Source organism: Lissotriton vulgaris, chromosome 3_1 (genome assembly GCF_964263255.1).
Source record: "Lissotriton vulgaris chromosome 3_1, aLisVul1.2, whole genome shotgun sequence".
Lineage (NCBI taxonomy): Eukaryota > Metazoa > Chordata > Amphibia > Caudata > Salamandridae > Lissotriton > Lissotriton vulgaris.
The window spans coordinates 1,428,476,841-1,428,500,829 of NC_141689.1; the positions used below are offsets into that span (position 1 = coordinate 1,428,476,841).

Genomic DNA, 23,989 nt, shown 5'->3' on the forward strand with positions numbered 1-23,989 from the left:
GCACTGTTGGCTATCCGCCTAGAAAACACGTTAGAAGCATTTTTTAAAGCCCCTACATAAGATCTCGCACACAAGCATTGCTAAAGCAATGCCTTAAGCGAGACCTAAAAAGGAACTAAAAATGCAACCAACAGCTCACCCCACTAGAAAGTAAGGAACAATGCTGGCATTTATGGCCATTGTACCCATTGATTCTATTTGCGCCGCAGCCACATGGGCATCACCACACACCTTTACGAAGAATTATTGTGTGGACATACAAATGAATAAGGAAGCTCAAATTGGACAGAGGGTGCTTCAACACCTGTTTGCGAGGTCTTCATTTCACCACAGTCTCCCAAACACGGGGGAAACCGCTACACAATCTGATGCCCAGCATCTGAATCCAGAAAAGGATTCACGCTGCAAAACAAAATGGTTACTTACCAGTTGGAGTAGTTTTGCAGATTGAAGAATTTTCAGGATTCATATGCGACCCACCCAGCCTCCCCTATAAGGAAATCAAACAAGTGGGGAAGTAAAGGACCACATCAGTAATTTTTCAAAACCATCTTAAGGATTACAAAACATAAGAAAAACAGAAAAAAGAATCTGAAGATGACTACCACGTCGTCGACCTCCAGGATACTGTCTGAAGCCACACAGGGGACGTACCAGGCACCAAATGATGGTCGAATACGACCAAACAAAACCAAAGACCATTCCGAAGCCAAACACTAGATGGCGGAATGATGCACAGCATGTGAATCCAGAAAATTCTTCAAGCTGCAAAACGACTCCTACTGGTAAGTAACCATTTCGTTTTGTGCACTCATGACTAGCACTGGGCCTGCTGGCTGGAAGTCCAATTGGCAGACTAAATCACATAGAATTCAATCAAATTTTCAAATGTATTAAAAAACATGTAGAAAATGTAGTAATCTGTGAAACATTTTTCCATTCCAAAAGAAGTCAAATGAAATGCAAAGAAGTCACTCGGCTCCTACTAAAACAACAGGCCACCCACCACAATATATTTTTAAAACCAATTAAAAGTACAAATAAATCCAGGTGCATGGCCCCAATCAAACAAACCCCAGGTTTTCAACTTACTTGTGAAATCTCAAATACAAAGTCCTTAAATCCAATGGTGTAAATGCAGCAGACACAAAGGGTGATCTTCCCAGCTCCATTTCCAAATGAAAATTGACCAGAGATGGGCAAAGCACTGAGAGGAGCCTGCTGGATAGGAACTGAAAGTTGGAGACTCTCTAGGGCACGTCCTTCCAGTTGAAAAAAAAAGTAAAGCAAAAAAAAACTCCTTGCGCAAAAAAAACACCGCCAAATGTCAATTCGAGGAGGTTTCTAACTCCAAATCATCTGTTAGTAATGATTTTGGTGCTACTCGAGGAGAGAATCTTCCCCAGATGGCAGCCGCTGTGGAACCTGCGCTTTCGGGATAGCCGAAAACATCCACCCGAAGTCTCTGGCTCGCTCGCGAATGACTTATGTGGGTGAATGCAAAATCTCACTGGAGTATGCGGCTGGCTAGCAAATCTTGTGGTGCTTGTGAAAGGCTCTGAAAATCTCATAGGCGATCACGAGCGCCCAGCAAGTCGCTCCCACGTGCAAAAAACTGAACTTTGAGCGCGCGGACGAAAAAAACAACTTAGTGCAGAGTTTAACGGTAACTCTGAATTCTTCGTAGAACGCGGAGTTGCCGAATTCTGCAAACTCTGTGAACGGAGCGGAGTTTTACGCCCAGGCTTACCATTGACTCTGGAGTCTAAATTCTCCTTTGTGACCACAACTTTCAACTGGAAGACAAAAAGGACTGCTACTCTACAGCACTCCTCTAAAGCTTGAGAAACATCAGACTCATCCTGCTCGTCCCAGAACCAATGCACATCGCAGGACACACCCTGGACCCCCATCTTCACCATAATCAGCTACAGAAACAGCAAATACAATTCCAGCACACCACTTACATAGACTGACCACTCCATCATCCACTTCTAAATCAATACACCTCAATTCAACACCTCTACCAGGTTCAGCATTCCAAGCCGCAGCTGGGGCAATATCAGAGAAGCAGGTTGGCTTAACGCCCTCAGCATGGATCAAAGTGGCCCCACAGACAACCTCGACATGGACTTGAACAACTAGATCAAGATTGCATGGACACCCTTGCACTCATCAAACCCAACAAGCACAGTAGATCATACAAGCAGGCCAGCTGGGACGCAGGAAATCTCTGAGACACCAAATGACACTGTTAACAGCTACAAAGAAAATAGAAAACCAGCTACAACACCAACGTCAGAATTACGTACAAGGCTGCCCTCAGTGACCATCATCAGCAAATTAGATGCCAATAAAAAACACCAGTGACTTGCTTTGAAGAAAGCTCCAACACCTGCAGGGAGATCTTCTTGAGCATTAAGGATTTTACCTAGCCCTCAGCCACTGTCGCCAACATGGATGCCCGCCAACAACCCTGTGACAACTATCCAACTTCTTCCTCAGCAAAATATCAAACATCTGTGGCAACTGCAGAACCCATGCCCCCATCAAATCTTCAGCCTGGGAACAGCACCACTCTGACCCACATCAGCTTCATCACGCTCCCTACTTTCTCGGATGAATGGAAGCTTGCAGAAATCAATAACCTCCTCAAGAAACCCACAGCCGTTCAAAATCAACTGAGCAACTTGTGACCCAACTCCCTGTTTCCCCATCCAACCTCAGTGACTGAAAAGGCCATCAACAAGCAACTCACACCCCACCTTGAACTTCACCGTCTTCTGGACAACACTCAATCAGGATTCCGAACGGACCACAACACCAAAACATCACCCATTGTGGCCACCAATGACCTTTCAATCCTCCTGGACCAACGAGAAACAGCGGCTTTCATCCAGTTTGAAATCTCGGCGGCCTTCGACATGGTCTCTCATAACAACTACATCAGAAGACTCCACGAGATTAAGATATAAGGATCCATTCTCAAATGAATCTGTTCCTTTCACGACGGGATGAAGCCCAGGAGTCAGGCTTCCACCCTTCACATAAGAGACTAAGAATTTGATATGCAGAGACCCATAGGCATCGTCCCTCAGCCCCACTCAGTTTAACATATATTTGACACCGTTCACAAACCTCATCCATTCACAAGACATAGTCATTTCCTACTCTGACACCCAACTCATCCTCTCCCTAACTGACAAACCACGCCAGAACCAACTTCTCCAACTACATGGCCATGATAGCAGACTGGATTATGCAACAACTGCCTGCAGCTCAGCTCTGTCAAGAGTGATGTACTGATCTTCGGCAACAAAACCTCCCCTCGGGACTTCACCTGGTTGATGGCGGATCTAGAACCAGCACCACAGACTATGCAAGAAATCTAGGGATCATCCTGGACTACAAGCTCAATATGACAGCTCAAGTCAATGCAGTTTGCACCTCCTGTCACACATGGATCAGGCCTCCACCACAAACATATATTCCTTACTCTCCTCCCCCTCACAGATTACATTCAGTTGTTTGTTGACTGACCCTCTGTTCCACCTTCCTCCCCCAACAGTCTACATCATTGAGTGCATCCAATCAAATCCCTGACGTTAGGGGGTGGTGAGGGGAGTCATCGAGTAGGGGGTGGCTTGTACCAGTTGCTGCCACCCTAACTACAGTTATTTCCACCTCTCTTAATTTACAAAGTGGAGGGTAGCCTACCTTGCAACTGACTTTTCCACTGACCTACTAGAAGCAACAGCCAATCGGAAAGATTCCAATGCCCCACATAGCACTGCCAGCCTTTGATCAGTCGTATTTGATATTTGATATTTATTGAAATTTATATAGCGCAACTATCGCTCCGGGAGGAGCATCTTGGCGCTGAGCAGAACAGAGAGACTCGCATAGCGAGGCGTAGATCAAATGGCTGCGAGGACCGATGAATTAGACCGAGAGAAAATCCAGGTCTTCAAGAGTTTCCTGAAAAGGCTTTCAGTGGGAGCGTGTCTGAGGTCGAGAGGGAGACCGTTCCATGCCCTAGCCGCCAAGAATGAGAAGGTTTTACCCCCTCTCGTTTTTAGCTTTATTCGAGGGACAGAAACCAAATTGGCTCCTGATGACCTCAGGAAGCGAGATGGAATATAGCGCGGAAAGCGCTTGGTCAGATAGGTAGGGCCAGTGTTCCTGGTGGCTTTGAAGACCGTGACAAGAAGCTTGAAAAGAATTCTTTTGTGGAGGGGCAACCAGTGGAGAGTGTTGAGGGCTGCAGAGGCCGAGGACCTTCTTGGAAGTTTAAGTACAAGCCTGGCTGCTGCGTGTTGGACGCTCTGCAGTTTCTTAAGGGAAGACTTTTTTATTCCTGCCAAGAGGCCATTACAATAATCCAGCCGGGATAGGATCAAGGCCACCGCGACTGATTTCCTGGCTGAAATAGGAAGGAAGTCAAAAAATGTCTTCAGTTGTCTGATGAGGCTGAAGCAGCACCCAGCAGTAATGCGCACATGATCGTCAAAACTGAGGGACGAGTCGAATTGGACACCGAGATTGCGGGCCGAGGAGACCGCACTAGGCGGTGCTTCAGAGTTTTGGGGCCACCAATCTTTTGGGGAAAAAAGAATGTCTTTGCCCAAAGGTATTATTTCAGTTTTGGCGCTATTGCACTTAAGGTGATTATGGTTAAGCCAAGAAAAGACTTGGGAGAGGCAATTCTGGAATCTGAGGGCCTCGTCGGGGTGCTTTTTATCTATGGTGACGACAAGCTGAGTGTCGTCAGCATAGGAAGTTACAAGGGTTCCGTGGGATTCAATCAGTGAGAGGAGGGGGGCCATATATATATTAAAAAAAAGAGGGCTGAGGATGGACCCCTGGGGCACTCCAGATGTTGTGGGTCTCTCGCCGTAGAGAAAAGGACCTAAGGAAACAGTTTGTGATCTATCGGATAGGAATGATGTAATCCATATTAAATCAGTACCCGACACGCCGATCTCTCGCATTCTGTTGATGAGGATGGCATGGGAGATGGTGTCGAATGCTGCCGTTAAGTCGAGCAGGATGAGTACAGCTTGTTTTCCCTCATCCTGCAAGAACTTAATGGTATCCGATAGCTCAATCAAGGCGGTTTCAGTGGAGTGGCCCGGGCGGAAACCTGATTGCTGTGGGTGTAGAATGTGATTGCTTTCCACAAAGACTTTTAATTCCTCGTGGACTAACTGCTCAGTGATTTTTCCAAGTGCCGGGAGAAGGGAGATTGGGCGCATGTCTGATAGGTCGGTCGGGGATTTGTTCTGTTTTTTCATTAAAGGCTTGACTATGGCCTTCTTCCATTCAGCGGGGACAATGCCTGAATTGAGAGATTCGTTGACAATGGCATTAATAGAGGGGTTAACAGCCTCGATGAGATGGTGAAGAATGATCGGAGGACAGGAGTCCGTGGGGGCTCCCGATCTGCAGGTCGTAATGGCCTTCTGTGTTTGTGACAGAGAGACTGTAGTGAAATTACACAAGGAGGATGGAGTAGTCTCGGCATCGTGTGTATTGATTATTGGGGGGGGGAAATCCTTATGGATGTTATTACTTTTCTCAATGAAAAAGTCGGCAATTTGGTCACAGAGGGTTTGAGATGGGGGGATTTCTAGTGCAAGGGCCTTGGGGTGGGTGAAAGATTTGACTATATTAAAGATAGTGTGTTGTTTTTGATTAGCTTCCTCTATAGCTGTGGTAAAAAATTCCTTTTTGGCTTTTTTTATATTGTAGAGGTATTGTTTCCTCTGCAGGGTATATAAGGATCTAGCAGTAGGATCGTACGTTTTCCTCCACTCTCTTTCTAGGATCCTGCACTTAAGATGACATTCGGAGAGGGCCTGGGTATACCAAGGGGCATTGGGCTTACTTTTGCGGGGAACTGGTTTTTGATTAGTTGGATTGGAATAGGCAGAAACCACACTGTCAATCCATGAGTGGAAGTTTTTAGAGTCTTGGGATACGTCTCCGACGATATTAGGTGGAGGGGCAAGGGGCTGGGGGTTCAACTTGATGCGCTCAGCCATTTTTTTCCAATTGGTTGAAAAGGGGGTGGGGGCGCACTTAGTGTTCGGTGGCGATAAAGGGTTTGCCTTGATGGAGAAAGGAATGAAACAGTGATCAGACCATATTTGTGGGATCGGAGGAGAAACGGTTAGAATAACAGAATTAGTGCAGATGCCGTCTAGCGTGTGGCCGGCCCGGTGTGTGGGGGAAGTGACCAGTTGTGAGAGGCCGAAAATGTCAAGTGACTGTCGGAAATTAGAAGTGTGAGGATCAGTGTGGGATTCCAAATGAAGGTTAAAATCCCCAAGAAGGGTGAAAGTGGGGTAGTGAGTCATAAGTGATCCCAAAGTCTCGTCAAGGGAGTCCAAAAAAGTCGTGGCATTCCCAGGGGGTCGGTAGACGAGACCTCCTGTAAAGGAGGAGGAGGGGTTTATTTGTACCACGAAGCCTATGCCCTCACAGTCTTTGAGAGAGGCCAAATCGAAAGTGTGGCTTATAAATGATTTCTTAACGATGATAGCTATCCCTCCTCCCCTGCCACCGGGTCTATCCCGCCTGTGAATGGTAAAATCAGGAGGGAGAGCGGTAGACAGATCGGGGTTGGACGCATCATTTAGCCAGGATTCAGTGATAAAGAGGGCATCGAGGTCATGAAAAAGAATGAGGTCGTGGATGTCTTGTCCATGACAAGCTAAGGATCTAGCATTAATGAGTCCACAATTAAAGGTAATAGGCTTGTGTGAGGGTGGGGGGAGTGGGCAGGAAGTTACGCTAGAAGATCCCATGGAGGACCATTTGCAAAAGCGGCATGAAAAAGGGCCCCAAAGACAGTCAGTGGGGCGGTGACACTTGCAGGTATGGGTAGCTATTGTGGAGCGCATTGAGAGCAGCGCGTTAGAGTCATACCTGAGGACGGGATGTTTTTGGGCAGCATGGCCTGCGCCCGGTGCGGTCCTGGTGCGGACGGGTGCAGACGGGCTTGGCTTAGGCGCGGCTTCGGCGCGCATCCGGCGCTCCCGCTGCGCCAGCCCGCTGCGCCGTCTGGGCGGAATACACATTTTATAGTGGGTGAGGAGGGTGGGAGGGCGGCGCGACTAGAGCGCACCCCCAGCCCTACCTAAGATGGCGCCCACTGCCACAAACAGCAGTTCCCAAAAGACGGCTGGGCGAGGCAGGGCAAGGAAAATACAGCATGAAAGAAGGTGTCAGTGTGCCTAATTGAATTCCCCAGCTAAAATCACAATTTAGAACCCCCGATTTAAAAAATCATAAAAACGCTATTTTTGCCGTTTTTCACATCAATTCATTAGTAGAAGTGCCAAATCATAAAAGCAAGTAAAATCGCTCGCAGCCCTAGTCTCTCTCGCTAGGGAGAGCTCTGGAAAGGCTCATGAGCAGTAAAATGGTGGACCTTCGCCATTGTCAGTGAAGGGTACTACCTTGAATCTCATGCATCTGTCTCCAGCATTCCACCCAAGCCGTCACATACAGTGTCCAGTCCACCTTCATCTTCTGGAGGAAGGGGTGCAGATGCTCCTAGCAAAAAGTAATGTGTCTTCATTGCAGAAAAAAGGCAAAGCATTCTCCAGCCAACAGATGATGATGGCATTTCAACAACTGTTGCCTCTTTTTCAGATTCAGTGTGATGTTACTGTCCCCCATCTAATGAAACTGTTATGGATGATGGCTTAGTGCATACTGATGGCACCACATGCCAGGTTAAACTTGTGCCTGTTACAAGACTGCCTAATCTTGGCCTAATCTTGGCCGTGGGCAAAAGATTACAGGAGGGCATTAGGAGGACCTAGTGTTGGTTACAACCAAGGACATGCATTCTCTATTTTGGGAATACATCAACACTGTTGATCGGCAGACCCTTCCTTGACCCCTTTCTACAGGTTACCATTACCACCTATACATCTCTTCTTGTATGGGGATCTCACCTCCACCAGATGACAATTCAAAACACATAGGCTTCTCTTCACCAGAGGCACCACATCAACTCCCTGGAACTTATAGCAGTCAGATGAGTAGTCCGAGCCTTTCTCTCTGTTCTAAAGCAGACAACGGAAATGATAGAAACAAACATGACAGCCATGTTCTACATTAAGATGCAGCATGGGACCCACTCTCCTTAGATTTCTCACCTAACACAGCATATCTGGCATTCAGCAACTCAAAGATTTACCTGTTAGGGGAGGATCTTCCAGGACTGGAGAACAGTTTTGTGGACCTGCTCAGCAGGATGCATCAACCGGTCCACAAATAGGCACTCCATCCCCAAACCCTCAATAGGTATGCAGACACTGGGAGACCTATTCAACATTTCCAAAAGCGCCTAAGCTTCGCTGCCAGATGTCCTCCTCCTCAGTTTATGGGTGATATACTATGAGTTAACTGGTCAGGGATATATGCCTACTGTTTTCAACCTCTACTCCACATCCTGTGTGTGGCAAGAAAGGTAAGGCAAGTCTCCATGACTCTCATCATAGTTGTGCCTACCATTGGCAAGGCACCCCTTGTACTCTCTACTCCTCGAGATGACAGTCAATCATAAAAAGTACCTAATAAGGCCAGACCTCCAAACCCAGCATAAAGGTCAACTCACACACCCATATCTGATATGCCACCTAAGTTCCTAGAGTTTGGGTACCTCAACCTAGAGGAATTCAAGAATATCCTATAGGAAGCCAGAAAACCCACTCCTCACGCCTTATATGCAGCTAAGTGGAAAAGGTTCATGCACTACTGGATTTTTAAATAATTCGATCCGTTCAGTATCCCTGTTTCCTACCTTCAACTTCTTTAAAAGGCTACCACATCCTTATACCTAAATGCACTTGGGTAGTTCCTCCAAAACCACTTCCTGTAGGGGACACAGACATAGTCTAGTTCGGAGAAGGTCGGGTGGCCCCCAGAAGAGAAGGAATAATGTGGGGTGTTTGACCATTTGACCTTCCAGGTATCTAGGAGGCCCAGCCCATGTGTAAATCAAACCAGTCATGACTCCAAGGGGGCAGGGACAAGAGATGTAGCCGATCAGTCCATGATTTTGTTACATTCACCCCCATATTTGTATATTTACCTCCAAATACAGCCTTCTAAAAATTAACAAAGAATATTATTGGAAATGAAGAGGGCAACGTTTAAATGGTTCATCAGAGATCCATGCACAAGCCCTTTGGACTCTTATTTTTTAGATCGTTAAGCTTCCAGTGCTGCTTTTAATCTGTTAGTATTCCATGTTGTTGCTACTGGGAGAATATGGATGGAGCAAGGTTGCATGAATTTGGAGTTTCCTGCTCAAAAAAGGTGATCAGGCGGCAACTCCTGCTTTCTCATTGATTGACATGTAGATCTTTAATGGATAGTTATACATATTTTTGTAATACTAATACAGTTCATTTCATGGTTTGCAATACTTTTTTTCTTTTTTCACCCAAAGGCTTTCGAAAAACGCTCTGCAACATTCTCTTCAACGTCCTGTAACCACTGAATATGATATGGAAGAAGAATTTGAAATTGATGAAGTAAGTAGCTATATTTTTAAATCGTGGGACAGAGAATTCAAGAATGCCAAGCCCTCTACAAAACAACCAACAGAAGCTGCTGAAAGACAAAAGTGTGCAAACCTAGAGGAGAACGATACTGAAGTGCTAGACTTGCGTATTGTTGATGCACCACCGAACAACTCCCCTATGTATTCTAGCAGAAAAAAGTCAGCCATTGAAACGAAAAAAGTAAAAGCCTTGGCAAATGCGAAAGACATTTCTTCACTTCAGCAACAAAATAAAAAAAACATTGCTTTGGTGACAAAGCGACAAACCAGGCAGACTGTAGTTAGGTCGAGTGTAACATATGACAACCACTCATCGACTGTCATTGCCACTGATGCACAACCCTCACATAAGACTGTATCAATGGAAGCAAACATTCCCACGGAGGTTGAAGAATGCAGTAGTTCTCCTGTTTCAAAGAATCAAGCCTTGATTAAAAGGAAGACAGACGAAAGTCAAGTAAAATCTAAAATTTCATTCACACTTCCCAAAAAGACCAAAAAGGCGTTTAAAGTTGGGGCTTTGGAAAAGGCAGTGATAAACATGCGAAATATTCAAAATGCCAGCTGTACTAAAGAGAGACTTTCTTTGGGTCAAACACATACAAATGAGAAGTTTTCACCATGTATACCTCTGCCTACAAATGTTTTAGCGGAACCAGAACCAGGAAAGATGCAGGAAAATATACCCCAAGAGTTGATAAATCAAGTCGATGGTCAAATGCTTGGCAGAAATATCCTTAGAAAAAATAAAAGTGTAAATTCTATGTCCAAAATAGATCAACTTCAAGTTCCACCTGTCAAGAATGCAGCTGAACTTGAATTGACAAGTAACTTACCCTTAAAGAACAGAGGCAAGATCAAAGGTAACAAAATCGTTTTTTGTTTCATTCTACTGATTGTGAGTGCAATGTTTCTAAATACGTTATAATTCTTTCCAAATCTAATCTTGTGTTCATTTTCCTAGGAGTAAATAAATGTTTCAAGCTTAATTTTCCTACTTGTAGTGACAGTATTCAGATCTGTCAGTGCTCCACTATTAGCTGAACTGGTCCCACAACTACTCAAGTGAGGGATAGTCACCCCCTCTTTTTGTAAAAAGCTGATATAGAAGTATCAGAGCTGAAATTAAATTCCCTATCGCCTGTTTACCATATGATATGGTGATGGAGCTGCTCCTAGCTGGCTAGCTAGCCAGCCACCTGGGTAGCTTAAGCTCTTGACACAGGTAATGCAGACCTCCTCCCTGGCTTCATAATGGAATCTGTTCTTATGCATATTCTTTTTTTTTTTTTTTTTTTTGAAGACCTTTATTGACATTCGTTAGTTGTACACAGCCAAGAGCCTACAACCCTGGGGCCGGCTGCAAATTAAAACGCAAAACATGTCAGTGATTTATGCAAATAGTTCTTAGTGCAATAACGATAGGTCCGGCCTTGCAATGCAGTGCTCGAGGTCTCACAGTTTTTTTGATTTTGTAGATGTGTAACAGTAAACGAAAAACAAACATTAAAACAGAAAATATGAGACCTTTACAAGATTACTGGCGTACTAGTATAATGAGTGCGAAGCAAGGAATGCCAGGAGCATACAGGGCCGGAGGGTGCACCGGTCTTGCATAGCAATTCGAGTATGTGAGGCATTACTCCTCATCTACATCTAGTGTGAGCACATAGTCAGTGAAGTAGCACCAAAAGTCTTTAGGCCTAGTTTTTGTAGGCAGTTCTTCCTCATAGGTTTGTAGTTTGTCCCTACAGCTGGTAATATCACGCAACCACCCTGATAATTTGGGCACTTGCTTGCTGTGCCAGCACTGAGCGATCAGTCTCTTAGCCAGTAATAGTGCTATGACACAAAACGTACAACGGGTAGCTTTAAGTTGTGGTACAAGACCAAGCAGGCAGGTGCGTATAATTCATTCCAGCTCTACCCCTATCATAACAGACAACTCCGCTATCACTTCCGTCCAATAATCATGGATCTTGGGACAGGACCATGCTAAATGTACAAACCCTGCGCCCTCCGCATTACATCTTTTGCATCTGTCGTTGTCTTGCAGGCCAAATTTGCACATACGCGCAGGTGTGTAGTATGCCTAATGCACAAACTTGTAATGGATGATTCTTAGATTGCCGTTAGGGGTAAGTATTTGTGTTAGTGCACAAGTCTGCTGCCATTCCTTTTCAGATAGCGGTTCTACCAGCACTGTCTCACCTAGCTTTCGCTTTTTCAGTGGTATGTGTTATCTCCGCTTGTGCTGTGGCGTACAGTCTAGACACCAGGTGTGTCAAGTCCTGGGTGGTAATGAGCAGCTGCAGTGTTTCAAGGCTATCAGGTTCGGTAGGAAATGTTGGATAGTGTACCTGCATTGCCCGCTTCAATCTGTAATGTGTGAATGTAAACAGAGGTGTTTTGTTGTGGATATACGTTAAGTCTTCCGAGTTTACAAACTTGCCCTCTTGAAACAGGTCTCCCATTTGTACAAGGCCCACTTGCTGTAAGAGGGACATGCCTACTTTTTTACCTGTGACCGAGAGTGCTTGATAATAATGTAAATGCATAGCAGGCGCTTATAATGGGGTCTTAAGGGCCAGTTGGCTCAGTTTCCCCCAAGCCTTAACGGTGGTGTCAATAGTGTTGATATCTTGAGCATGCAGTGGCTGCCGGATATGCGAAATGATCGCTGTTAGCGGTATCGGTGACGCATCCCCCTCCTCTATAGCAGTGTGTGTGTGAGGTACGGTATGTTGTGGTACCAGTATGCAGCATATTGTGCCTGAGCGCATAAGTAATACAGTAGAAAGTCCGGCACCCCGAAACCTCCCCTAATGTATGGAAGTGTTAGTGTTTGGAGGTCCACCTGTGCTTGTTTGCCGGCCCATATAAGTTTTAACACAAGTGATTTTATACGGCGGAATACTTCTCCGGGCGGAGTGATCGGAATGTTATTAAAAAGATACAGCCGTTTAGGTAGTATGTTCATTTTCACTATTGCTATACGATCCGCTAAGGATAGTGGTAATTGTATCCAACGGTGTATCTTATCCTCCAATTTAGAAATGGCTGTTCCATAGTTGGACCTTATAACCACTTCGGGGTCTCAATGGTACAGTACACCCAGATATAGTATTGGCTCTGACTGCCACTCCAATGACCCTGAAGCAGAGGTCAGACCCGGGACCAGGGTTCAATTCCCGACGTGGCAGGGTCTTGAGCTCAAATGTCCATGGACTCGATAATTCTCGCTTCGGTGCCTGACCTAATCATGGGTTCACACTCTGCAACTCTGGGTATTAAGCTTGCTTAATCTCCACAACGGCCCCCGCGGCGGGATGCCTGGCTTTCACCTTGGGGAAGCCCTGTAGGGGCTATCTCACAGGGAAAAACCAGGACGGGTTCCCAAGGCAAGCGCGGAGATACCCCTTCGGGGGTCGATTCTGGCGCTATATAAGAATATAATAATAATAATAATAATAATAATAATGGGTAGTCGGTTTCCTGAGGAGTTATCGTGTCAGTTAGAGGAATAATGGAAGATTTGGACCAGTTTATGGCTAGACCTGAATGACCGCCAAATTTGATATACTCATGTAAAATTTGGTTTAAATGTGTGTTGGGATCACCAACGTACAGCAGCATATCATCCGCATATAGAGAGATATGTAATGGCCTAGACGGGAACTGTAATGCCGACGATTGATAATTTTGGCTAATGATGCATGCTAGAGGTTCAAGTGCTAAGGCAAACAACAAAGGCGAAAGCGGACACCCCTGCCTAGTACAACGCTGAATGTTAAATAGGTCTGACACGTAACCATTGATACGAACCCGGGCACACGGATTGGTGTAAATTAGGGATACCCACTGGATAAAGCGCTTTGGGAAGCCCATTCTTTGTAAAATAGCAATCAAGTAGTTCCACTCAATAGAATCAAAAGCCTTGGCGGCATCCAGCATTACCGCCACCGCCCTAGTAGATGGTTGGAGGTAGTGCGATAGGGCAAACAACGATCTGGTATTGTGAGAAGTGGTACGCGTAGGAATAAACCTTGCCTGATCCGGTAGGACCAGGTTCGTCATCAGTGGCTTTAACCGTATTGCCAATAATTTCGCCAATATTTTGGAGTCTGTGTTTATAAGAGAAAGCGGTCTATAAGAGTCGCATAGTTCTGAATCTTTGGCAGGTTTCAGTAAAGCGATTATGACCGCTTCACGCAATGTTGGGGGTAATTCTGTTTTGTCAAAAGCTGCGCCGTACATTTCCACCATATGGGGGGCAAGGATATCTGCATATCGTTTATAAAATTCATTGGTGTAACCATCGGGACCTGGCGCTTTCCCATTTGGGAGAGTCCCAATCACCTCAGTCACCTCCTCTACCGTGATGGGTGACGCCAAGAATTCCCTCTACCCATCCGTCAGCCAACCTATTGCCACGTTCTCTAGATATCGAAAAATCTCATCTTTCTCTGCTACCGGACGTGATCTATATAAATCCTCGTACGTGCTCGCAAAGCATTGTAAGATTTCCGTGGCGTGCGTGTGTATCGTGCCCTCTTCGGATTTAACACGTAGTATAGCTGTGTGCCCCCTACCCTCGCATATTTTGGCCGCCAGTACGCTGCCCGGTCTGCCCCCTTCCCCATAAGATCTGGCTACATGTTTTTTGTCCAGATATTTAATTTCATCTTCTATAAATGTTTGGTGTTCTGAATGCAGGTTACGGAATTCCCCCAACAGTTTGATATCCTGAGTCGTCTCATAGGCTGTCTCCTGCTCCCTCATACGTGTCTCGCAGCGTGTGATTTGCCTACGTATGTCCTTTAAGATGCCTATCGTGGTGGTCATGCACTCACCCCGTATTGTGGCCTTAAAGGCCTCCCACAGTATACCTGGATCCTCCACTACAGGTTCATTTAATTGAAAGTATTCTGTAATTGCTTTGTGTATGGTGTCTGCATAAATCAAGTCGGTTAGAGCTCGAGAGTTAAATCGCCAGTGCAAAGTGGGCGGGGTATAATTAGGGATCGTTAGAGTTAACAATACAGGGTTATGATCTGACAAGGTCCTGGGTAGGACCTGCATCTCTCGTGTCCATAGTGTGATGTTGTCCGTGCCAAGCCAATAATCCAGTTGCGACCAGCTATGGTGTAATGCCGAAATGTGCTTGGGCCCTGGGGCATCAGGGAATTTATGTCTCCAAATGTCAGTTAGTGACAAATCGGCAAGCATGTGTAGTAGTTTCGCCCTGGATTGTTTGTGAGGTTCCGAAGAATGTGCGGAGCGATCTACCCCCTCCTCAACAGTCACATTCCAGTCCCCCCCACATATAATATGCGTGTTTGCGAGTGATCGTAAATGCCCCCACAGTTCCTGAAAGAATTCAGGTGCATCTAGGTTTGGGCCATAGACATTTAGAAGCGTCAGTCTGTGGCCACGTAGGGTGCCAGTCACTATCACATATCTACCCCCAGGGTCGCTAATGACTTGATGTACCGTGAAATTCATCCCCCTGCGAACTAGCGTTATCACCCCTCTGGAATACGATGAGCAGGTAGCCATATATGAGGACTCCGACCAGAGACCTATGTGTTTGTGTGTGTTTGGTGCGATGTGTGTCTCCTGTAGCACAGCAATATCAATTTCCCATCTATTTAAGTAGGCAAACACCTGTCGTATTTTTTTCGGTTGCGTGAAACCTCGAACATTCCACGTGAGGAAGTTAACATGTGCTCTTCCAGTACCACTAGTTACCCGGGCCATCTAGTAGACCAATGGATCAACTGTGTTAACATATCACTTTCAGAAACAGTGCTAAACTTTGCCATCACAGACGAAGTTAAGTGCCCCCGACCAGCCCATTGCCCCGCAATACCCTTTAACCACATGGCTGCTGGGCGTTTTCCCCCCCTGTGCTGGAAAATGCCATTTTAGTGGCACCATGACGAGCTCAGCTCGTCATCAGCACACGACACCCGTGGGTGATGACGAGCTGAGCTCGTCATCAGCATCGAAAGGGTTAAGTAAACATGTAGTAGTAGCTTTGGTCTCATAACATGAACATTGCCCCAACTCCCCCTACCCCCTCCCACTCCAGCAACCCAAAACTGCCGAAGCCACTTTCCCTCTGTAAACATTCCCTATATACCAATAACAACTGATGTGGGGATTACCCTTGTGGAGGTCCGCTTGGGGCACAACTCTACACCCAACTGAATGAGTGTGGACGACTCACATATCATACGATTCACATACGTTTGCTCTGTCCACCCGCCTCAGACCCGCCCGCAGCACATAAGTGTCCTGACTTAACTTGCGAGTAACAGCCGTGGAACACCCAAATCGCAAAGCATTGTAACATGCATGTAACAATCATACAGTGCAGTCTTGTAATATTGACAGCAACGTGTGATCTGGCACACACCGGTCGACCGGTGCCATCAGTCTTCCCTCAGCTTCCTTCCTTGGAGGCGAACAATGAGGTGAACATACATTTTGGAACGTTATCAGGAGTGCAATGCTATAAGAATGCCCCAAAAGAAGGGTCGACCTCAGCATGTGTAGTGCATTGTGGACCCCTCCATTGATCCTGCAGTGCGAGACATGTACTATATAAACATGACATCCCCAGGCAAGCAAAGTACTGCAAGTGGTCGGATCGGCCAATAGTCAGTAATATCTGATCTCCTGAAATCAAATATATGTTAAGGCAATAAGGCAGGGCCGACCCATAGTAAGCAGTGTGTGTCAGCAATAGACCCTTCATTGTCTAGTTTTAAGGCACAATGACTCCCAAAGTGGGGGCACATGGGTATCGTAGCATATGTAGTTACCTACCAAATCATTTTCAAGTTCTGCCACTTTGAACGTTCCCATACGGTACCAATCAATATACAAAACTAGAAGGACAGCTGCTACCTGCAACAGTCATCTCTGGCCTCCAGACGTGATCCCTAACAACATCCCTGATGCGATATAACGCTGCCACTGCCCTATTTTGTCCCGGAATCAGCAGCTCATTCAATAAGCATCAAACATCTTACCACAGGACCTGAGGAGAGCCACTCCATTCGCCGATCGCCTTCAGTCCGAGTCCTGTTGCTGCTCCTCACAAGCTTTCATTTTAGACTGCTGCATCACCTTTTTAACAAATTCCTGTGCGACCTTTGGCGTGGATAAGATCACTGGTTTTCCTTCCCAAGATACTCGCAATCTGGCCGGGTACAGCATGGAGTAGTTGATGTTAAGGTCTCTGAGTTTGGTTTTTGCAGATGCAAATTCTTTCCTTGCTTGTTGCACAGCTACAGTGTGGTCCGGATAAAATTTGAGTGTGTTTCCTTGATAAGTAATCGTACCTTTCTCGCGGGCCAGTCGCAGTATGGTGTCTCTATCTTGATAATTCAGAATCCTGGCCACTATCGTCCGCGGTGCAGCCCCCGGTGGTGGACGTGGGGCTAGGGATCTGTGCGCCCGCTCCACGATGAAGACCGGAGACAGTGCTTCCTCGCCGTATATATTCTTGCACAGCTGCTCTATGTAGATCTCCATGCGGCCTGTGTTGGTGGATACCGTCAATCCCGTGATGCGTACATTGTTGCGCCTGAAACGCGCTTCCAACTCCTCCTCCTTCGCCTTTATTACCTCCAGTACGCGCTCCATACCGGAGCATTTAGAGGAAGTGACGCGGGACTCATCCTCCACCGTGGATATCCTGTTTTCAGCCGTGTCCAAACGTTCACCATGTTTGTCTAGTTTCGCAGACATCCGCCATCTGCTCCGTGGGCTTAGGTACTTTCTTGCTTTCAAATGAGATCTTCTGCTGCTGTTTATCAGGCTTTCCCATCTTCCCCCGGAGCGGGTGTCTCGTTTGTGTGGCCTGGAGCGACGATCTGGTCACTCTGTCTGATGTCGCCGTTTTGACTGAGTGGTGGCTCGTGACCTGCTAGCGCACTCTCGGATCAGGACTCCCGTGTCTTATGTCTCTGTGCCCACCTTTTACGTGACGTAGGCAATTGGTGATTATGGAGGGGACCGTGGTGCAGCAGGTCACAATGAAAGAGGTGGATTGTAGTACTGCAACAGTTCTGACAAGCGCACGTTGCTATTTGCAGCTTTTACCCCAGTTGAACAAGTGCTGAGTACGGGCACTCCCGCGTTTCAGGGGGCACTGTATGGGCATCCGGGCGCCGGGGTATATGCCGTTGGTTTCCACTCTGCACAGCTGATGTCGGTGTGTTGTACTCCCCTGAACCCGGCGACCACAGCAAACTTGGGCCGATGCAATCAGGGCGTATGTGCAATTTCATCCGTGCCCTGCCGCCTGTGTTATGAGCCGCTGGTGTCTGGATTACCCCTAGTGCAGGCGTCCTGTTACCTCCTGCACCCTCAGTACTGCCGATTCATCTTCGGGGACCAATGACCTGCCCCCGATCTCCCGTGGTGTAGTCACCGCCAGTAAGCAACGCCGTGATCTTGTTGTCCCAGCTTCCTGTTAGTTACCACATGCGGGGGGGGCTGGGGGGGGGGGGGACAGAGCGTGTAAGAGATTGAGACCGGCAGCTCCAGCACCCAGTGCCCCGCGCCGGATTGGCGTGTAGCCGCTTGACATTGCAGCGCCAGGCAGAACTCAGTTCACGCTGTCTGTGCAGTTGTCGCAAATGGAGGTCGGCTCACACTGCAGGCGGCCGTCACAACCCCTCCTATACAGTCTCAAGAATGTCATTGGCAGCGGCGGTAACAATCACTGACCTGCGCCTCCAATTTGTCGATCGTTGCTGGTGTCCGCGAAATAATCAGCGTGCCGCCATCTTGCACTCGTCGCATTCCATTCCAATGGCGACCGGGCGACATGAGGGCAAGATCGCCAGCCGTGCCAATGTAGCCCTCATCAACTGCTGTCCTCGGACCGCCGTTCTGCTGTTAGGTGTCGCGTGCAGTTCAGGCACCGGGCGCCTCACCATCTCCACAGGCTCCCGTCCGGGACCGCTCTGGAGCCGGCTGCCATCTTGATCACAGTGTCCGTCCGGTGAGCGCCGCTTTACGTTTAATAACTCTGCAATTCCTCCACCATATGATCCACCGATCCCTCAGGTTGTGCACAGCATACTCCCACACACGTTTGCGGGGTCTGCGGACGGTTTTGCGGGCCTCAGGCAGTAAAGGCACGCATTCTCGTGGCCGTCCGGCGGAGCTGCGATATTATCCAGCCATTCCGCTGTGCGCCCCCTAGCGCCTCCTGCCTATTCTTTGTTAATTACGAACCTATTAGGCTCAAGAGCAGGCAGGGGGCTTCCTAGTTTTAGACGTCTCTGCAGCCTTTGCCACAGTCACCCATAACATTTTGTTGTACTGTCTGGAAGCAGTGAGGTTGGCTGACAAGGCTTTATCCTGGTTCATTTCATTACTAGATAATAGATCACAATTACAAGTAATTCCTCTTCAAGCCCTATGAAGGCTTCCTCCTGAGCAAATTTCTCAAGGATCTGCTTTCTCTGGTTCTAATGTTTATATCCAACACAATTTTGGTCTGATCAGGTCCTTTGGGTTTGCAACACTTATGTGCAGATGATACTTAAATTCAGTTAAAAATTGATCAGACCCCATTTAACTCCATCGTCTGGTTGTATTTTGGTGTTACAGAACTGGATGTCAAATAATTTCATTAAACTGAATGATGACAATATTGAGCAACTGGTAGTGGTTGTGGACTCTTAGTCCTGTGATTTCTATCTATCCACTTGATCCTTCCAACAACCATGTCAAGTTAGATCAAGAAAAGTGGATCCCTTTTTAGGTTTCGGAACTGCGAACAGATTGCGAAGCAATCTGTCGTTCCGAGACTCTATTGTAATCATTCTGGCTTTCGAGGAGTCAAGGGAGACAGACAAGCGAGGTGCACGCGCAACCTTGGAACTGGGATCAGGTCGCACGCGCTTCCTGTCTCCCATGGCTCCTTGGAAGCAGACTCACACGCACGCACACACATACAGACCCTCCCCCCCCCCGCACATACACACACTCACCCACACACACACACACATACAGAACATCCCCCCCTCGCTGCAGCGCATGCGCAAGCACACACAGAGACACCCCTCCTTCCTACCTCGTCTCGGCGTGTCTTTGCGCTCCATGGTGACGTTCGACAAATGAGGGTGAGCACTGGACAGACTGTCTTGCACAAGGACGGGCAGGTGCACAGTCGTCAACAGGCCCCCAACAAGTCACCGAGCACCTAAGGAGGGGTACCCTCTTTCAACAGGACACACCGGCTTGCCCCAGTCGCGTGCCGTCCCTGCCTCTCAGATTGCGTGCTAGTGCTCGCGCGCAGCCGCCGTTCACGGCTGCGCGCGCCCCCCGCAGCTGAAGCAGCAGGCCTAAGGTCGCCAGTACATAGGGAGAAGCGGGTTGCTTTGCTAATTGTGCCGGTGCTTTCTGGTGCTTAGCACCGGCACTTACCTATCAGGGCCGTGTCTACTGCATGTCACATCTATTCACATGCTATTTATTACCTCACTGACTGTTGCTGTTAGTGCGCCCTCTGTCGGCTCCCAGCCGCTACAGCATTGATGCCGCCCGAGACGATTACTAAGTACCGCTGGAGCGATGAAGAAATGCTCCCGCGGTGTCACTTAACCACCAGAATCAAACTGAGCTGAAAGAATGGGTGACTTAACTGCTGGCGAGCGGGAAAAGAAAGATGAACACTGACTCACTGCCTAATAGTATGGAGACCCGGGCAGTGGTTATGTGTGTCGTGGCTGTGACCTCGCATCCTCCTCTGGAAGGAAGTGAGGTTGGATATTCAAAAAGTTGCTGGACCCGACTCAAGTGAGTGGTGTGCTCTTCACGTCCTAGCATCCAGCAGCATTACCGGAAGCAGTAACGAAGCATTCTGGTGACAACCAACACGTCTGATTGCAAGTAGGTTCCATGCACACGTACACCACCACTGCCATGCACACACGCACACCACCACTGCCATGCACACACGCACACCACCACTGCCATGCACACACGGACACCACCACTGCCATGCACACACGCATACCACCACTGCCATGCACACACGCACACCACCACTGCCATGCACACACGCACACCACCACTGCCATGCACACACAGACACCACCAGCTGAGTGCAGAGTGCTGAGTAGTGAGTAGTGAGTTTCCAGAGTGCAGAGTAGTGAGTGCAGAGTAGTGAGTGCAGAGTAGTGAGTAGTGAGTGCAGAGTAGTGAGTGCAGAGTAGTGAGTGCAGAGTAGTGAGTGCAGAGTAGTGAGTGCAGAGTAGTGAGTGCAGAGTAGTGAGTGCAGAGTAGTGAGTAGTGAGTGCAGAGTAGTGAGTAGTGAGTGCAGAGTAGTGAGTAGTGAGTGCAGAGTAGTGAGTAGTGAGTGCAGAGTAGTGAGTAGTGAGTGCAGATTAATGAGTGCAGAGTAGTGAGTAGTGAGTGCAGAGTAGTGAGTGCAGAGTAGTGAGTGCAGAGTAGTGAGTGCAGAGTAGTGAGTGCAGAGTAGTGAGTAGTGAGTGCACAGTAGTGAGTAGTGAGTGCACAGTAGTGAGTACAGAGTAGTGAGTAGTGAGTGCAGAGTAGTGAGTAGTGAGTGCAGAGTAGTGAGTAGTGAGTGCAGAGTAGTGAGTAGTGAGTGCAGAGTAGTGAGTGCAGAGTAGTGAGTGCAGAGTAGTGAGTGAATAGTAGTGAGTAGTGAGTGCAGAGTAGTGAGTGAATAGTAGTGAGTAGTGAGTGCAGAGTAGTGAGTAGTGAGTGCAGAGTAGTGAGTGCACAGTAGTGAGTGCAGAGTAGTGAGTAATGAGTGCACAGTAGTGAGTGCAGAGTAGTGAGTGCACAGTAGTGAGTGCAGAGTAGTGAGTGCACAGTAGTGAGTAGTGAGTGCAGAGTAGTGAGTGCAGAGTAGTGAGTAGTGAGTGCAGAGTAGTGAGTGCAGAGTAGTGAGTGCAGAGTAGTGAGTGCAGAGTAGTGAGTAGTGAGTGCACAGTAGTGAGTGCACAGTAGTGAGTAGTGAGTGCACAGTAGTGAGTAGTGAGTGCACAGTAGTGAGTGCAGAGTAGTGAGTAGTGAGTGCAGAGTAGTGAGTAGTGAGTGCACAGTAGTGAGTGCAGAGTAGTGAGTGCAGAGTAGTGAGTGCAGAGTAGTGAGTGCAGAGTAGTGCGTAGTGAGTGCACAGTAGTGAGTGCACAGTAGTGAGTAGTGAGTGCAGACTAGTGAGTGCAGACTAGTGAGTAGTGAGTGCAGAGTAGTGAGTAGTGAGTGCAGAGTAGTGAGTTTCCAGAGTGCAGAGTAGTGAGTGCAGAGTAGTGAGTGCAGAGTAGTGAGTAGTGAGTGCAGAGTAGTGAGTGCACAGTAGTGAGTAGTGAGTTTCCAGAGTGCAGAGTAGTGAGTGCAGAGTAGTGAGTGCAGAGTAGTGAGTGCAGAGTAGTGAGTGCAGAGTAGTGAGTGCAGAGTAGTGAGTGCAGAGTAGTGAGTGCAGAGTAGTGAGTGCAGAGTAGTGAGTGCAGAGTAGTGAGTGCAGAGTAGTGAGTGCAGAGTAGTGAGTGCAGAGTAGTGAGTGCAGAGTAGTGAGTGCAGAGTAGTGAGTGCAGAGTAGTGAGTGCAGAGTAGTGAGTAGTGAGTGTAGAGTAGTGAGTAGTGAGTGTAGAGTAGTGAGTAGTGAGTGCAGAGTAGTGAGCGCAGAGTAGTGAGTGCACAGTAGTGAGTGCACAGTAGTGAGTGCAGAGTAGTGAGTGCAGAGTAGTGAGTGCAGAGTAGTGAGTGCAGAGTAGTGAGTGCAGAGTAGTGAGTGCACAGTAGTGAGTAGTGAGTGCAGAGTAGTGAGTAGTGAGTGCAGAGTAGTGAGTGCAGAGTAGTGAGTGCAGAGTAGTGAGTGCAGAGTAGTGAGTGCAGAGTAGTGAGTGCAGAGTAGTGAGTGCAGAGTAGTGAGTGCAGAGTAGTGAGTGCAGAGTAGTGAGTGCAGAGTAGTGAGTGCAGAGTAGTGAGTGCACAGTAGTGAGTGCAGAGTAGTGAGTGCAGAGTAGTGAGTGCACAGTAGTGAGTAGTGAGTGCACAGTAGTGAGTAGTGAGTGCACAGTAGTGAGTGCAGAGTTGTGAGTAGTGAGTGCAGAGTAGTGAGTAGTGAGTGCACAGTAGTGAGTGCACAGTAGTGAGTGCAGAGTAGTGCGTAGTGAGTACAGAGTAGTGAGTACAGAGTAGTGAGTACAGAGTAGAGAGTGCAGAGTAGTGAGTAGTGAGTGCAGAGTAGTGAGTGCAGAGTAGTGAGTAGTGAGTGCAGAGTAGTGAGTAGTGAGTGCACAGTAGTGAGTGCAGAGTAGTGAGTGCAGAGTAGTGAGTGCAGAGTAGTGCGTAGTGAGTGCAGAGTAGTGAGTGCAGAGTAGTGAGTGCAGAGTAGTGCGTAGTGAGTGCAGAGAAGTGAGTGCAGAGTAGTGAGTGCAGAGTAGTGAGTGCAGAGTAGTGCGTAGTGAGTGCAGAGTAGTGCGTAGTGAGTGCAGAGTAGTGCGTAGTGAGTGCAGAGTAGTGCGTAGTGAGTGCAGAGAAGTGAGTGCAGAGTAGTGAGTGCAGAGTAGTGCGTAGTGAGTACAGAGAGGTGAGTACAGAGTAGTGAGTACAGAGTAGTGAGTGCAGAGTAGTGAGTGCAGAGTAGTGCGTAGTGAGTACAGAGAGGTGAGTACAGAGTAGTGAGTACAGAGTAGTGAGTACAGAGTAGAGAGTGCAGAGTAGTGAGTACAGAGTAGAGAGTGCAGAGTAGTGAGTAGTGAGTGCAGAGTAGTGAGTGCAGAGTAGTGAGTAGTGAGTGCAGAGTAGTGAGTAGTGAGTGCACAGTAGTGAGTGCAGAGTAGTGAGTGCAGAGTAGTGAGTGCAGAGTAGTGCGTAGTGAGTGCAGAGAAGTGAGTGCAGAGTAGTGAGTGCAGAGTAGTGCGTAGTGAGTGCACAGTAGTGAGTGCAGAGTAGTGAGTGCAGAGTAGTGAGTGCAGAGTAGTGAGTAGTGAGTCCAGAGTAGTGAGTGCAGAGTAGTGAGTAGTGAGTGCAGAGTCGTGAGTAGTGAGTGCAGAGTAGTGAGTGCAGAGTAGTGAGTGCAGAGTAGTGAGTGCAGAGTAGTGAGTGCAGAGTAGTGAGTGCAGAGTAGTGAGTGCAGAGTAGTGAGTGCAGAGTAGTGAGTGCAGAGTAGTGAGTGCACAGTAGTGAGTGCACAGTAGTGAGTAGTGAGTGCAGACTAGTGAGTGCAGACTAGTGAGTGCACAGTAGTGAGTGCAGAGTGCAGAGTAGTGAGTGCAGAGTAGTGAGTAGTGAGTGCAGAGTAGTGAGTGGTGAGTGCAGAGTAGTGAGTGCAGAGTAGTGAGTAGTGAGTGCAGAGTAGTGAGTGCAGAGTAGTGAGTGCAGAGTAGTGAGTAGTGAGTG

The 23,989-nt window shown here is 47.7% G+C and overlaps 1 protein-coding gene across 2 annotated transcripts in view; it reads left to right on the forward strand.

Annotated features, from left to right (window-relative positions):
* CENPC (centromere protein C) overlaps positions 1-23,989 on the forward strand; it is a 1,111,772-nt gene that overhangs the window by 410,736 nt on the left and 677,047 nt on the right. For both annotated transcript variants that reach the window (XM_086961919.1, XM_086961921.1), the window contains one exon: positions 9,470-10,446. In XM_086961919.1, coding sequence (XP_086818045.1) covers positions 9,470-10,446 — 977 coding nt within the window. The remainder of the gene's footprint in view (positions 1-9,469; positions 10,447-23,989) is intronic.